Raw genomic sequence first — 15,891 nt, forward strand, 5'->3', positions numbered from 1 at the left:
TAAATGAAGGAGATGGGTGAGAGGTGTTGTTTGAGAATATGGGGGTTACGACTGGAAAGAGGAAAGGAATTTAAGGTTTTTTTAAAACTTGAAATTATATGCATAATGGCTTAATGAAACGGCAGCGCTCAGTGGAGCTGGGGTGTCCATTTTGCGTGTGGGTATCCATTGTAGGGGCCATCCGAACTTTCAGAGTCTTGCGTTTTGATCCTTAAATCATGGTTTTAGAGTTTCTGATTGTGTCTCTATATTTTTCCCGTATTTAATTTAAGTCCCAAGTAGTAGTTTATTTAATTTTTTGTTGTTTTAGACATTTGAACCTCATGTTGTTGCATGTTTCATTTTAATCCTGGAATTCACTTACTTTGATATTTTATTTGTTTGACGTGCTTCTTTTGAGGATTACAGTTTAGTCATGCATACATTTGTGATTTTATTTTGATTTTAGTATATGAAATGTAATTATTAGTGTTCTATGACTTGAACTTTGTCTATTCTATGACTTTAGCCTTAAGAGTTATGTGTTTATTCATTTAGGTCATTATGTTGTTTTTTCATATTTTCATGATAACATGTAAATATTATGTATAATTTAATTACTAATGTTAAAATGGTCTGAATTTGTGTAGCATACTGAATTTTACATTTCTTCAAATTTAGTCACTACATTTATGTATATATGCTTTTTAAATTTTTAGTTTAGCATGTTATGTTTTTGTTTTTATATTTGAGTCATATTTGTACATTGTATGTTAATAGGTAGTTTATAATTTGTAATTAAAATATACGTATATAATTTTTTTTGTATGTCACGTTGTATGATATTTTTAATGTTTTTTAATTAATTTTGCCATGACATACTTTTTGCATAATTTACATGATAGCCTCATTTGCATAACTCGACATATCACATAATTGGATTAAGGGTAATACCCTTTTAATTTAAAATTGTTTCAAGTGGGCAGTCATAACTGATTTGAGGTCCGCTTTTAATAATTTTAAAATAAAAGTGTATCCCGAAAGTGAAACCTAAAAATCGATTCTTCGCTTAAAATTTGGGAACGAAAGAAAAAGAAGTGTTCGTTTATTTAAATTTATCGAGAAAAGATTGTTATAGCTTTGATCTGGTCTCGACATTTGTAAATAATTGAACACTCTTTATCTTTCTAAAACGACTCGGTAATGTTAATTTAATTTGTTTGAGTGCTTTTGAATGTTTTTAAATTTACATCGTTGTTTTATGGGATCAAAAATCAAATTAAGTTCGAATTTGTAAAGTTCAATGCAAAGACCTTAATTAATCGACTAGGTACCGTTTTAGGGCGTTGTAGGGGTGCTAATTATTCACTGCACGTAACCGACTCCCGAACTCGAATTTTGGTAACGCAGACCTTAACTTGTTGTTTTAATTAAAATTAATTTTTATTTAAAATAATAAATATTTTTGGGTGTCCAATCACACCCTAATCAAAGATTGGTGGCGACTCTTTAAACCGTATTTTTTCGATCGTAAAGAAAATCCAGAATTTTCGAAACGAGAGTTTTTAAAAATCGCATCTGTTTTTTAAAAATATCGATTGAACAAGATAAATTAATGTGGTTTTCAAAATCTCACATTTTCACCTTTAAGAAAAAAATTGTTTCGACATCGTGAGCCACCCTCCAACCGTAAATGCAAAGAGTAGGCAACTGAGTGTAGAATAACCACGATGGGGAACTAGCCACGGGTCTGGTGAAGAGGCATGAGCCAATGATAACCCGATTGAACCGAATACGTCCCAGAAAAATGAGCACTCCAGATCAATTCAACAATTGCAGTAGGCATTCCGTATAGCACAATCGGGAAGTACTATAAAATCACGACATCTTCATCATCCTTCTCTTATCATGCAGCTGCAGAAAGAACAGAACAAAATAATAAACAGAAACATAAGAGGAAGGAAATACCTTAAATGAAAATTGAAAGAATGAAACGGACCCTATAAACAACTCTAGTTTCTGGTTTAGCTTTGAGCTTGTAGAATGAAGTCGAGCTATGGAGGTGCGGTGAATCAAAACCCGTCCCTCTCGCATGCGAAGTGAGCGCTCTACCATATCAGCTACAACCCCAAGGTGGAAGTGAAATTAGGAGTTTATATTTTATCAAAAGTGAAAACTGGCGTTATGTTTTCAGGAAGCCGGCAGAAACTCGGTTGTTTCAAGTCAGATTTAGACGGTAATGGAGAAGAAACTTAGATGCATTTGGTAATGTTTATGGAAATTTTGGTCTTAAATCTCGTTTGAAACGTAAAATCAATCCTAAACTTTTCATTTTCAGTTAAAAAAATCGAGTTTAAAAAGTGATTATTGACCCAAATAAAAAAATTAGATCAATGATACTTTTGCATTTAAAAAGTTGGTCAGATTACATCGTTTAAAAAAGTATTCGCAAACGAAAACGTGTTCAACGAACACGAGTGGTGTACTTTTGTAACACCCTCAACTCGTATCCGACCCGGATACACGTCTGAGGTGTCACATTGACTTTTTAAACTTTTAACTTTTAACGAAAACCAAGGAAATTTAAAACTTTTATTAAAATAACATTGTTACTGTACACGAGTTAACCCAAAACAAGACAAAACTAATCAGAAAACTTACCTTTGTTATTCAACCCACTTCTCTAAACAAAAATGTAAACCTTCATCAAATCATCCACATATATGTTCTTTCTAATCAAAATAACTCATCCTTTATTTCCTTAACTTGTTAAACCTTCTTTCCTTTTCCTTTTTCTTGATTCAAATTCAAACATTTCATTTATCTTTGTCTTATAAACTGATCACAGATATATATATATAAATATATTCCCCAAACTCTTCCAAAACATACTCCTATCATTTGCTCTTTTAATATTTTTCCTCATAACCTATATCCTTCAACACTGACATTTCCAATCCGTCTAAGCTGATTAGTTGTACCTCTTCCTAATTTACAATTATCATTTGCATACTAACTATATAACTAGTCTATCTCCAATATTACTTCCAATCCCTTGAAGAATAACTCTATTAGGTTAACAAAGAATTCAATTCTCTAAATCTGAATGGAACATCTCCAACATATCTAATTTACTTAAGCACTGTGCCTTACTAAATTTGTCACTTTAATATTACTACAATTGACTTTTATCTACATTCTCAATTCTCTCACCCATTCACTACTCATGTATATATACAACTCGGATCAACCAATATCATAACGCATTTACTGTACAATAGAAAAATACCTGCTATTATCTCTGGATCATCAAAATCTTCATTGGTATTAATATTATACATTCGAGCAGTAGAACGTATTTCCTGTTGAGTAGAGGATTCAGGTTGACTTCTGCCTCTTCCTCTTCCTCTACCCCTTCCTCTTTGAGACATAGAAGCAGATCGATCCAACTGTGCATGCTCTTCTGTCCTCAATGGACAATCTCTCATGAAATGTCCTGGTTCCCCACATCGGAAACAAGATCCAGATTTACCTCTACACGTCCCACCGTGATATCTTCCACAAGTCTGATAATGTCTCTGTTGTGCTCTTCCATCACCAGACCCTACTGATTGGGTATGTCTAGTTCTTATCTGATTTGATTCTCTAACGGAGGATGCCACCGATCCAGTCCTTGCCTGAGACTGAAAACCAGTATCTCTACCTCTCTTGGGTGGTGCAAAACTCGATGAAGCCCCTATTTTTTTAGAGGGTTGGATTCTTTGATCCCTAAACCTTTCATTTTGAGCTCTTTCTAGAGCTTTAGCACGATTTACTATTTCTGGAAACGAAGACAAGTTCAACACTATTAACATTTCTTTCAACCTCGGGCGCAAACCCTCTACAAACCACTCACACGCATCATTCTCTGTTGGGACCAACTCAGTCGCAAAACGACTTAACTTATTAAACTCGCACTCGTACTCATACACTGTGCGATTCATCTGTTTCAGATTCAAGAATTCTTGCTTCATTTTCCGAATAAACTGGTCTCCTATATACTTGTGCTTAAATTCTTCTAAGAATAAAGACCATGTCACTTGATCACTTGTCAATCTCAAAGTAACATTCGTCCACCAAATTCTAGCTTGCCCACGAAGCAAGGAGACCATTCCATCTAATTTCTCCACATTAGAACAGTGAAGTCCTTCTAACATAACCTTTACATCATTAAGCCAAAGGTCTGCTGTAACAAGACCTTCTTCGACTTCACCCCTAAACTCTGGAGCCTCTAAACCCTTCAACTCCTTTGCAACATTCATTCTTGGAGTTGAAGTAGCAGGAGGTTGGAAACGCGTCAATACAACATCTAATGTTCTAAAGAACACATCTTGGTCAACTATAGGCACTCTAGAAGGTGCCTGTTCTTCACCTTGCCGGGTTAGGGCATGTGAATTACTACTTTCAGCGGACCGATCATCTCCCGCTTGACTTCGAGAACTATCATGTCCGGACATCTATAAAACATACCCATATCATTCTATCAGCAAAACAACACACTTACTATTATATCAGATCAGAAGTTTTCACTATTTTGTTGTCATGTACACATTATAAGACACTCTAGACTTCGGTTTATGCCGAGAATCGACTAAACCGTAGCTCTGATACCATTAAATGTAACACCCTCAACCCGTATCCGACCCAGATACACGTCTGAGGTGTCACATTGACTTTTCAAACTTTAAACTTTTAACGAAAACCAAGGAAATTTAAAACTTTTATTAAAATAACATTGTTACTGTACACGAGTTAACCCAAAACAAGACAAAACTAATTAGAAAACTTACCTTTGCTATGGAGACAAGGGAGGAAATGAAGAAGAAGAAGAAAAAAGAAGAAAGAAGAAAGCTATGGAGAAATCTCTTTTTTGTTCAACATCGTTGGTGAATCGTTTGTGCTTTCGGTATTTGAGATTATTATTTTTGTTTCATTTTAGCACCTAAATTTTTAACGGCGGGATACTCAAATAAAACAAAAAATAAACGTTATGTCCGATTTTAAACCCCCGAAAGTTTAGGTATTAAAAGAGAACAAAAGTGATAGTTTATATACTAAATATGTACTTTATCTAAGTTTTTATAAAATTATTCAGGGTTAACTAATAACTACATGGTCGATCACCTACTTATGTTTGTGTTTTGTCCGCTCTTCCTCACAATTTTCAAAAACATAATATATGGTCACATTCGTTTTTATTTAATTAATATGTGGTCACACTAATTAATTGTAGTTAAATATTTTGATATAATCATACATTTGATCCATATTATTTATATATTCTCTCAATTTAGTCATACTTTTAATAAATTAAAATAAATTTAATCCTTCAATCGAATGATGCCATGTGTCACATATATCATGTGTCGTGTCGTGTGTCGTTGGTACCACGTGCTTGGAGGATTAACTTTTTAAAGTATTGGTGGGAAATAAATATATTAAATTAAAATAAAGTTAGTCATCTAACCGAATGATGACACATGGCACCAATGACACATAATATCATTCAATTAAAAGATTAAATTTATTTTAATTTATTAAAATTATGACTAAATTGAGAGAATATATATTAATGAAATAGACTAAATGTGTGATTATATTAAAATACCACGTCACCTAATAAGTTAACTGTTAATGGTAGTTAACTCGTAGTGACCACATCTTAATTAAATAAAAATAAAAGTGACCATATATTATACTTTTTGAAATGAGTGAGCGAAATTGAGAAAACGCAAATTTAAATGATGAAACATGAAGTTAACCCTTATTTAGTGCTCCGGACCGGAGGAGTGGCGGGAAAACAGTTAGAATATGGGTTTACAAAAACAGCTACGTGTCAGTCAGTTTTCTCTTTATCCAAACAATAAAATCAAAACTACCCTGAAACGCCACTATTCCCATTTCCTTTCTCTCTCATCTTAAACCCACTATTTTGGAATACTTGTTTTCCGGTTCTTCTTTAATTCCTCTCTCTTTTTTTTAATTAAAAAGATAACAAATGGCTTCTCTTCACGATTCAATTTCAGCAGCGAACACCGCCGCCGCCAACGGCAACACGGTGCCGCCGTTTCTGAGCAAAACTTACGATGTGGTGGATGACCCATCCACGAACTCTGTCATTTCGTGGAGTAGTGGTAACAACAGTTTCGTTGTATGGAAAGTACCGGAGTTTTCAAGGGACCTTCTGCCCAAGTATTTTAAGCATAATAACTTCTCCAGCTTTGTCAGACAGCTCAATACATATGTGGGTATTTCTTTGATTTTATGTTTTTTTTTTTTTGGAATGGCAATTCTTTGAAAATATGTAGGCTGATTTGGTCTTTAGCTTTTTAGTTCTCATGTTATCCTAAGACCATTAAGGTGTGATTCCTTGAGTAGAATTACGATTTTGAAGTTTAAAGGGTTTCTGGATTCGTTTAAGTTTTCATGCTCTGTTTTTTTTTGGAATGTTTGAGAATTTGGGTTATTGTTATTATATTGCTTTGTGTGTGTATTGATGAGATTTACGTTAACTGTGAACAGTTTTAATGATGGAGTTGCCTTGGAGGAGAGATTTTAGAACCCATATTGCTGTTGGATCATGAATTTATGGTATAGTAATTGTGTAAGCTGAATTGAACGGGGGTGTTGATTTGTCAAAATATACGAAGGGAATTTCAATCGCAATGTGCTGGTTATGTTGTATAGGATAAGTAACAACAAACTTAATTATTCCTTTGTGCATTTCGAAATTTGATAATCGATGCAGTTCCTATTATCATGTAGAATTGTCGATGGTATAGGGATGTTTGGTTGAAAACCGTTTACCCTGGAATATAAACGTGGAAGAATTGATATGAAATGCAAATAATAAAAACTGTTTAACTCTCTTTATCTGTCTGTTTGTTGGGGCTAAGTTTGGAAATTTTAGTATGAGGATTGTGGCTAAAAGTATTGACTTCTAATGCTGCTTTGGAGGTTTTACTGTTTGGTACTTAGTCCATCGAATGCATATTCCTATAAAAAAAATAAAACTGGGAAAAAGAAAATAAAAGCTCCCGGCCTAGTTCAATGGTTTTTGACTTCTTGTAGTGAGCATCTCTTGGTTCATCCTCACACTTAGTTATTCTCTTGAAAGAGAGATTATATTCCATCTTTGTTTAGCAATAACATTGGTTGAGTTGGTTGTGATTGCTGCACATAGCATTACTGACTTGAGTGCACTAAACTTATTACTATCTACCTTCCCCGTGGTAATGGTGATGAATTCTAGTTTCACATTCTAACTTCATAGCTGCAGGAATCCTATTGTAGTAGTTACTAGCTTGATTTTGTATATGACTATATTTGCCGTTAATGTACTATTAAGCATACACCCATATGTGTGGCCAACTAGCCATATATATATTTTGACCAACTTTACTATAAAAAAAAATTATCCTACTTATTGCCGTTATTTCGTACTAATCTTTTCTGTTGAATTTGAATTATATAAAGTACTTTAGCTATTCATCTATGATGTTTTTGCTCTCAGATCAGCAACAGAGGTGCCTTTTACTTTTCTTCCTTATGGCTTTTCATATTGATTTCATGATTCTGGAACAAATTCTAAATGTCTTTAATGATGTTTTTCAGTTAAAATACTATCAATTCTGGAGATGTATTAATATTCCATGCTTTTGACCAGGTTTATTCTTTTTCTATGTTCTTGCCATGTTTGACCTAACTACATTTGTTTAAGGATCATAAGCTTACATTAAGTTTAAGGATTTTCTGAGAAAGATAATAAATTCAGGGGATTGGCTAAATTGACAATTGATATCCCGATTTTCTCATATTAGCTTTTCCTTCTTTTTTTTCAATGTCTTCTGACACTGAAAATGCATTTTATCCAACAATTGAGCAAAAGCCTGATGGAGAAATTAGGAGAATATTACTTGTAAGCACATAGCCCATGGGCTGCAATTTGAAATTAATTCATTTGAGAAGGTGGATGTTATGTATTGAATTGTTCTGACCTTTTCTTTTTCTTGATCTGAAGAACACATCTAGTTGTAATTGTGTTTGTTATCTGCAGGTTTAAGTATATGCTTGTAATTACTAACTGATGGTTGTCAGGCATTGAAGCTCAAACAAGATGGACGATATGCGATTCAATTAGATAATAAAATTCAATCCTGCTTTACGCATATGTGGGCTTGCTACATTCTGTTTGGCAAATATATGTGATTACTCATGTCGTTGATCATCATAATTTTTTTCCTTTAGGGTTTTAGAAAAGTTGACCCAGACCGTTGGGAATTTGCAAATGAGGGGTTCCTAAGAGGTCAGAAGCAACTCCTGAAAACTATCAACAGGCGAAAACCTACTAATGTCCATATTAATCAACAACCTCAAGTCCAGAGCTCAACAGTTGGAGCTTGCATTGAGGTAGGAATGTTTGGACTCGAAGAGGAGGTTGAAAGGCTGAAGAGGGACAAGAATGTTCTTATGCAGGAACTTGTTAGGCTGAGACAGCAGCAACAAGCCACAGATAACCAGTTGCAAGCTATAGGGCAGCGTGTACAGGTGATGGAGCAGAGACAGCAGCAAATGATGTCTTTTCTTGCTAAGGCCATGCGAAGTCCAGGTTTCTTAAACCAGCTTGTACAACAGCAGAATGAAAGCAACAGGCAGCTTACTGGTGGAAACAAAAAGAGGAGACTCCCCAGGCAGGATGAGGAAAACTTAACTGGTGAAAATGGCACCATATCTCCCAAAGGGCAGATTGTAAAGTTTCAACCTTCACTTAATGAGGCAGCAAAGGCAATGCTGCACCAGATATTGAAGATGAACACATCACCTGGGCAGGAACCTTCGATAGATAACTCTGGTGCTTTCATGATTGATGGTATTCCTTCTTCCAATGCACTAGACAGTGGCAGCTGCTCCAGTCGGATTTCTGGAGTGACACTTTCAGAAGTTCCTCCAGCTTCTGGGCAATCTTATCTGCAAGCAGAATCAAGTTTTCCTGACGCTAGTGAGCATACTGAGGTAGGTAAAATATTGGATATAATTCTGCATAAATCACAAAAAGATGCAGTTTTTCCAAACATCCCTCAGATGCAAGCGATTGTGCCTGATAGTGATAATAATATTGGCTTTACTGATGCAAGTTTGGGAGGAGGGTCTGAGAGAGGGAATGCAGGGTATGCTGATCCAATGTCCGCCATTTTGGATTGTGCAAAATCTATAGAAACGGGTGAGCTTTCTACTGATCATGATATGGACATCTTGCTGGATGGAACCCCTAAGCTTCCGGCAATTAGTGATGTTTTCTGGGAACAGTTTCTTACAACAAGTCCCCCCAGCGGGGACACAGATGAAATCAACTCTAGTCCTCCTGAAAATGGTGCAACTGGTGAACATGAATTACTGTTAGGGAAGGATAATGGATGGGATGGGATGGGATTCAACATATGAATCCTCTTACGGAGCAAATGGGCCTTCTTACGTCAAATAGCCAGAGGTGTTGATGGCCTAGAAATTGTGTAAATGTTTTTCTTGCTGTTGTGAGGTAAATCTTCAAGCAAACTATCTACCATATTTAGCTATGACCTAGAGTGCTATACATAGTACTCAATTTATTTAATGGTTTTTGCAGGGGTTAATGATGATGATCCACGAAGCTGGCAAGAAAATATTTTGTTTAACGAGAAACTTTTGTTGCTAAAAGGAGTTATCTTCAATGCTATTTTACTAATAGCATAACAATATGATATCCAATGAAACATGGGCGATAGTACAAATATATGCATATGTTATGGAATACCTCTTTTAGCCATGATGAATTTTAGAATGTAGATTCACTTGAAATGCAAATCACAAAAGAATATTTGGGTATTGCTTCCTTTTCTTGCATCCAGTGAGAACATCATACTCTCCCTATCTAAGGCATAACAAGCACTTTTGTGTTGGGGGGGGGCATTTTAAAATAAATTTTATATACTAATCAAAATATTTTAGTATTTTCATTAATATAAATTATATATCAAAATATTATACTAATAAAAGAAAATTTTATAAATCTGTCTGTTCACATAAAAATTGAAGGAAACAAAATTCATCTAATCTCTTTTGTTTGCCATTATTTCACACAACTTGTAACATATAACCATAAAAATATATCAATAAATTTCTAACTCTCACTGACCAAGCAAATGTATGTCCAGTTACATTAACTTTTGGTGGACATTAAATTTCGGTTTCAGTGTAAAATTATAGTTTGATTTATATTTTAGTAAAAAAATCGAACCGAACCAAATATACACGCAAATACAAGCATAAGATATGCAGATCTCGAGGAAAGTAGAGAAGGTGATGGGGCTGTTGACCCAAACCCTAATCCCATGCCCCTCCGTTCATTATAAAGTAGTTTCGTGATATATTTATTGTGGTTGAGTTTAAATCATTCAACAGAAATATATCAATTTCTGTCACCAGAATCACTTTCGTATAATGTCTAAAAATCTAAAAAAAAGTTCGATTAAATTTTTTAGAGTATTTTGATCGATAATGTTATATTGGAACAAAAAAAATATTACATTGATGAAAATCAGCAGTCAATAAATGATTAACGCTAAAAAATAAGTCATTTTATTTTAAAATTAAATATTAGGAGTCAAAATGTTCCTAAAAAGAGAATAAGAGACAAAATGACTATTTAGTCGAACGTTTTAGGGGTCAAAGTTCTCTTTTAGAAAATAAGAGTTCAGATGACAGATTAATTAAACATTAGGGTTTTTTTTACCCTTAAAATAAAATGTTAAAGGTCAAAATATTCTAAAAAAATAAAACTAAAATAATTATTTAATTAAATGTTAGAAGTATTCTTTTACTTTATGCCAATTTTTTTGGATTCAATAATTGTTTATTTATTTTTCTATTGTTTTTTGTGTTATCATATATCATAGTCTACTTCTATTTTTTAGTCTAGAAAAACAATAATAATAATAATAAATTTATATGATAATTATTTAACTCAAATTAATTCAAGGGTAAAGTAAACAAATGGTCCCGTAAATAAGACGTTATTTTGTTAAGTTCCTCAACTATTAAAAGTTACAAAATGATTTTCGATTATAGTATATTGTTTTGTTGAATCATCCAAATGTTAAAAATTATAAAATGGTCACCCAATTATTTATATATTTCAAACTGTCTTTTTTTGTTAAAAAATTAATAATCATTTGAGATGAACGTTAACATGTTGACTAAAATATGATAAAATATGATCCTATAACTATTTGAGCTATATTTTTTGAATCGATTTTCCATTTACATTATATCGTCGAACTAGTGCTTGAAACATTATGTCATCAAGTCCATACTTAAAACAACATCGATGACAATAGACATCATTAAAATATAATTTTTTTATCATATCTCAATCAACAGTTTAACATCCAACTCATAAAATCGTCAAATTTTCAACAAAAAAATGACAATTTTGAAACATATAAATAGTTAAGTGACCATTTTATAACTTCTAATAGTCTAAAAACTTAACAAAACAATGACAATCGATGATCATTTTGTAATCTTAATTTATAATTTTAAATAGTTGGGGCGTTAGATCTTTGATAAGTTGGCTACTGTTTATTTATGAATAAAAAAATTTGAACACTCTTTTCCTCCCCTGCTAAAAATCATTGTTGGTAAACTCGTCAAAAAAATATCTTATAGTTAGAGGACCATTAATAAACTTTACCCATAATTCAATAGAGTGGTTTAAATTATCATCAAGAACAAAATAATTATAATTATAGTAATCGACAATGAGGGTCCCAACCCAACTCTTGTAAGCATGAGGTAACTTATAAACCAATCAATATCCAAATAATTAGTGTAGATGCTTGAGCCATTCTTATATCATGACGTGAGGCATACACAAACTAGATGAGATGCTTTGAATCCACTGAAAAATGAGTTCCATTTTGTGCTTTCTGAGAACAAAATCTGCATACCATGGCTAATACCCTTTTATCTCGACAGCAAAACCTTATTAAAAACAAGAGATAAGTGAACAAAAATTACAACTAATGGGAGTCGTTTTTGCCACACCTTCGAAAAGTATAACTATGGATAACACCATCACCCCGAAACAAACAAACATTCGAATATACATATTCACTTCGAATTTTTTATTAAACCAGGCAAACGGAGAAATCTATTTTACATGCTTTGCTGCAAACTAAGAACCTCCATGAATGATCTTACTTCCAGCATGTCATACGTATAGTTCGGATAGTACACCAACCGAATGTGTTCATCACACTGCTTCGGACAACTTTTAAGCTCGAGATGCCGAATATGTAGCTTATGCTACAACAACTATGATGAAAATAAGGAGGATGATCCCAAAGATTAACACCAGCAAACACCTCTGCAAGAAAAAGGTTGTGGTATAATCGTGTTTTATCTTTAATGTCACAGATTTGCTTCAAACATGCAAACAAATTATCAATATTGGAAGAGAGTTGTGGGAAAATGATTTGGATACATCGAGCTTACTGTTGACGAATTTGCTCTCTGGATCTTGGATGCCTTTTAAGATGTGAAGTAGCTTGAACAGTTGCTGCATGGGAATTCTCAATGTTCGAACCAATGTCATCTGCGATAAAATTACAACAGCTTGGGAAGTTAGCAGGCAAAGCTTGGGGAATACTGAGCGAGAAAGAGAACTATTCGAACCAAAGTATATTAAGGACACGAGTTTTACCAATCATGGCTCCTTGCTCATGGACCAAAACTGCTAGATCTTTGAAGATCTCGTTCACTTCACTTATCTGTTGCTGAACTTCTTTGATCCCCTGTTCTCGCTCTTCAATAATATCTTCATTAAATGTGATTTCATTTTCCAACAGTACAACTTCTTGTCTGTTAGCAGGGGGGAAAAAGAAGACAGTTATAAACATTTCCAGGAAAGCAAATTACAAAGGTTGTGAATATATCTTTTTTCTCAATATGGAAGCTCAAGAAAGCCGATTGATGAAAAATGAAGAGAAAAGAGAAAGAAGATAAGAAAATAGCTTTGCCCCTTGAATGCTTGATACACCAACAAAGTACGCAAATCACATGAATAAAAAAGAGAAAATATTTGGAGTCAGGCTCCCATCATTTAAAGCCTCCAAGAATGCTACTGGAGAAATCCAGTGCAATAGTTTCGCCCAAGATGCTCAAGAAACCATTAAAACGAGTCTCATACATTAGCAACTTTTATAAACATAGGTAAGGCTGATCAGTTTGGGAAGTGACAGATAAGCTTCTAGAATCGGCAAGAACAGAAGTAGATATCTATCTAAACAATTCTGGGATTAGAAACCATCAAATAGGATTTCTTGAGAAACATCAACATCATTCACAGAGTTAAGCTAAAGAATTTCTCAATTGGTCAAAGCTTCTATAATATAAAGGGAGGATAAAGTTGCCACTTCAAAAGAATGAATTGCAGGGCGCAATGGAGAAAACATTTTTTTTCAAGCAAGAAGCTGAAAATAATAAGGTTATGCCATCACGATACTCGAGCTTCTCAACCACACCAATAGAAAAACATCAAGTAAAATCCAGAAAGCCATTGCACAAAAGTAAGCGTAATAAAAGTAGGTTATAGCATCGACATACTATGTGCATAAAGCTCACCTTTTTGTAACCACAAGCTGTTGGTGTTCTAGACTTTTAGATGAATTCTTCTCCACCTCATAGGCATCATAACTCAATAAAAGATGTAACACAACAGTCTTGTAGAAATGATAACAGCTAGGCAGTAATTAAATTACACAGTATGGTCAACCCTGTACCATCTAAAAGTAGCTCAAAGAAGCTTGCAGGACACCAAATGTAATATCAACACCTCTTGCGAGTCACACCATATTACATTCCAATTTCATCTTTCATATCCTTCAACAGCAATTGAAAGACTATAAAATGGTTACTAGAAACGTTTCTAAGTCATTTCTCAGTACTCTTGAAAGTAATATGCTTGAATCTTTACATTTTATTGTTGTTATATGTGTTCAAAATGCAATTTGAAACCCCATAAAAAGGTTGCTTAACTTTCCACTCCATAAAAAAAGACAAGATGTTTGTACCTAGAGCCAGGGCACAAACAATAGGCAAACACATTGAACATGCACACATGCATGTGTATATCGAGTATTGACTGATTCAGAAATGAATGACCATCTTTACAAGCATCAGAAAATGTGCATTTATGCAGCTGTGTGCACATAAGAGCAATTTCGGTGATAGTACCTGGAAGGAAGAGCTTCTTTGGGAACAGAAGATGTATATGCTGTCTCCCTCTCAGCTGCAAGCCTTTGAGCCTTTTGAAAGTCTTTAAGAGCTGCTTGAAAATCTTTCGCAAGCTTAGCATCAGCAATTTTTTTTAAGGGCTGCAGTTTAACAAAATAAAAACTCTGGTGAGAAATCTAGACCACCACCCTCATTCTAACACAAGCTATAAAATGAGAGCAAAAAACATAGGAGGGAGTAAAAAAACATTTCCAAAAACCAATCTAGTCAAAAGATGTGAGGACAAAATCATAAGCAGAGAAAGAAGGGGAACAAGGAAACTCGTGTCACCAAAGGGTGAAATGAAGTGCTCACGAGAGGCTAAACACACAATAGAAGTGTCTTTGAACCCCCCCCCCCCCCCCCCCCCCCGCACCGCAGCCCCAAAAAAAGACTGGCTTGCATGTTGCATCTGCATGCCATAATTTTTTTCACCAACATATTTAAACAAAAAGCAGAATAACTTGCACTAACTTCTGCATCTTGATCAGCTTCACTTGCTTCCCTTAGTTTAGCTGAAGTCTCTTTGACCAGCTGCCCAATATGTAGCCTTGTTTAAAGCCTGACAATGATAACAAAAAGAACTAAGGACCGATTATTTGTTTGTTGTATATGGCTAAAAATTACGCTATTATATAACAGAAGTTCAAATATCCCGAAAGGAGGTCAAAATTTATGTTCTTTAATTTCAGTCTTGAAATAAGCTTAAAAAACCAAGAGCCAAACACATTTTTGCTCCATAACTATACAGTCTATTTTAAGTCTATAATACCGTCAATTTTTTTGAACGAAAAATTACGAGTTTGAAACATAATAAATAATTAAGAGATCATTTTGTAACTTTTAATAGCCAATAAACTTAATAAATTAACATATTATAATCAGAGGACTATTTATAACTTTTAAAAATAAAAAAACTTAATAAAACAATATCTTATAATCTATTGATATTTTTGTACTTTAGCTCGTATTTAAGAAAATCAAAATTCTTACTCATTAAATGAACTATAATTATTAAAATAATAAATATATTTTATTACATCCAGCACTTTCTTAATTATTATTTATTTATTACATTGAAATTACTTAACTGGTACGGTATATATTTAACCTCGAGAAAACCGAGATGACTGAACCTCCCAAAATGAAAACTTCATGACCACGTCCCTTTACACGTCAACGCCCCCCCGCCTCTTCAAATCCTCTACACCCGGATCTATCTACATCTTTACATTACTTTCACCAATATTCCAATCATACCCTCCACGCTGCCATTAGAAAACATTATTTGGTTAAGGTGCTATTACTATGAGTAAATTATACAAATGATTATTGATTTTAGATTTATATCATAAATGAGTATTTAAAATATGTTTATTTTTTATTTTAAGTAGATAAAGTATGTTTTTGATTAAAATAAGTATTTAAAATTATTTTTTTTATTAAAATATATACAAAAAGTATTTTATCTTAAAATTAATATCTAAACTATTCATATTTTTTCATCTGTTCTAAAAACGTTGACATGTGACATTAAGTAAATAATATTTTAGGTACTTAAAT

At 33.6% G+C, this 15,891-nt stretch overlaps 1 protein-coding gene and 1 pseudogene across 2 annotated transcripts; one reads left to right on the plus strand and one right to left on the minus strand.

Annotated features, from left to right (window-relative positions):
• Positions 1 to 5,939: 5,939 nt before the first annotated feature.
• Positions 5,940 to 9,539, plus strand: LOC120200350 (heat stress transcription factor A-1b-like). Of its 2 annotated transcripts, XM_039201217.1 has the most exons (3): positions 5,940 to 6,262; positions 8,266 to 8,852; positions 8,886 to 9,538. In XM_039201217.1, exons 1-3 carry the CDS (start codon positions 6,017 to 6,019, stop codon positions 9,457 to 9,459), a joined length of 1,407 nt encoding a protein of 468 aa, XP_039057148.1. In that variant the 5' UTR covers positions 5,940 to 6,016; the 3' UTR covers positions 9,460 to 9,538. The 2 variants fall into 2 exon arrangements, with proteins under 2 accessions (XP_039057148.1, XP_039057146.1); XM_039201215.1 differs by having other exon boundaries at positions 8,266 to 9,539.
• A 2,750-nt stretch (positions 9,540 to 12,289) lies between these two features.
• Positions 12,290 to 15,485, minus strand: LOC120200298 (annotated as a pseudogene).
• Positions 15,486 to 15,891: the final 406 nt, after the last annotated feature.

Source organism: Hibiscus syriacus, unplaced genomic scaffold, assembly GCF_006381635.1.
Source record: "Hibiscus syriacus cultivar Baekdansim isolate YM2019G1 unplaced genomic scaffold, ASM638163v2 tig00005939_pilon, whole genome shotgun sequence".
Classification (NCBI taxonomy): Eukaryota; Viridiplantae; Streptophyta; class Magnoliopsida; order Malvales; family Malvaceae; genus Hibiscus; species Hibiscus syriacus.

Bases quoted from the DNA above. Each gene is read 5' to 3' on its own strand.
- LOC120200350 (XM_039201215.1), top strand. From the start codon at position 6,017: ATGGCTTCTCTTCACGATTCAATTTCAGCAGCGAACACCGCCGCCGCC. The intron at 6,263-8,265 runs GTGGGTATTTCT...TTTTTCCTTTAG, and splicing joins TCAGACAGCTCAATACATAT to GGTTTTAGAAAAGTTGACCC.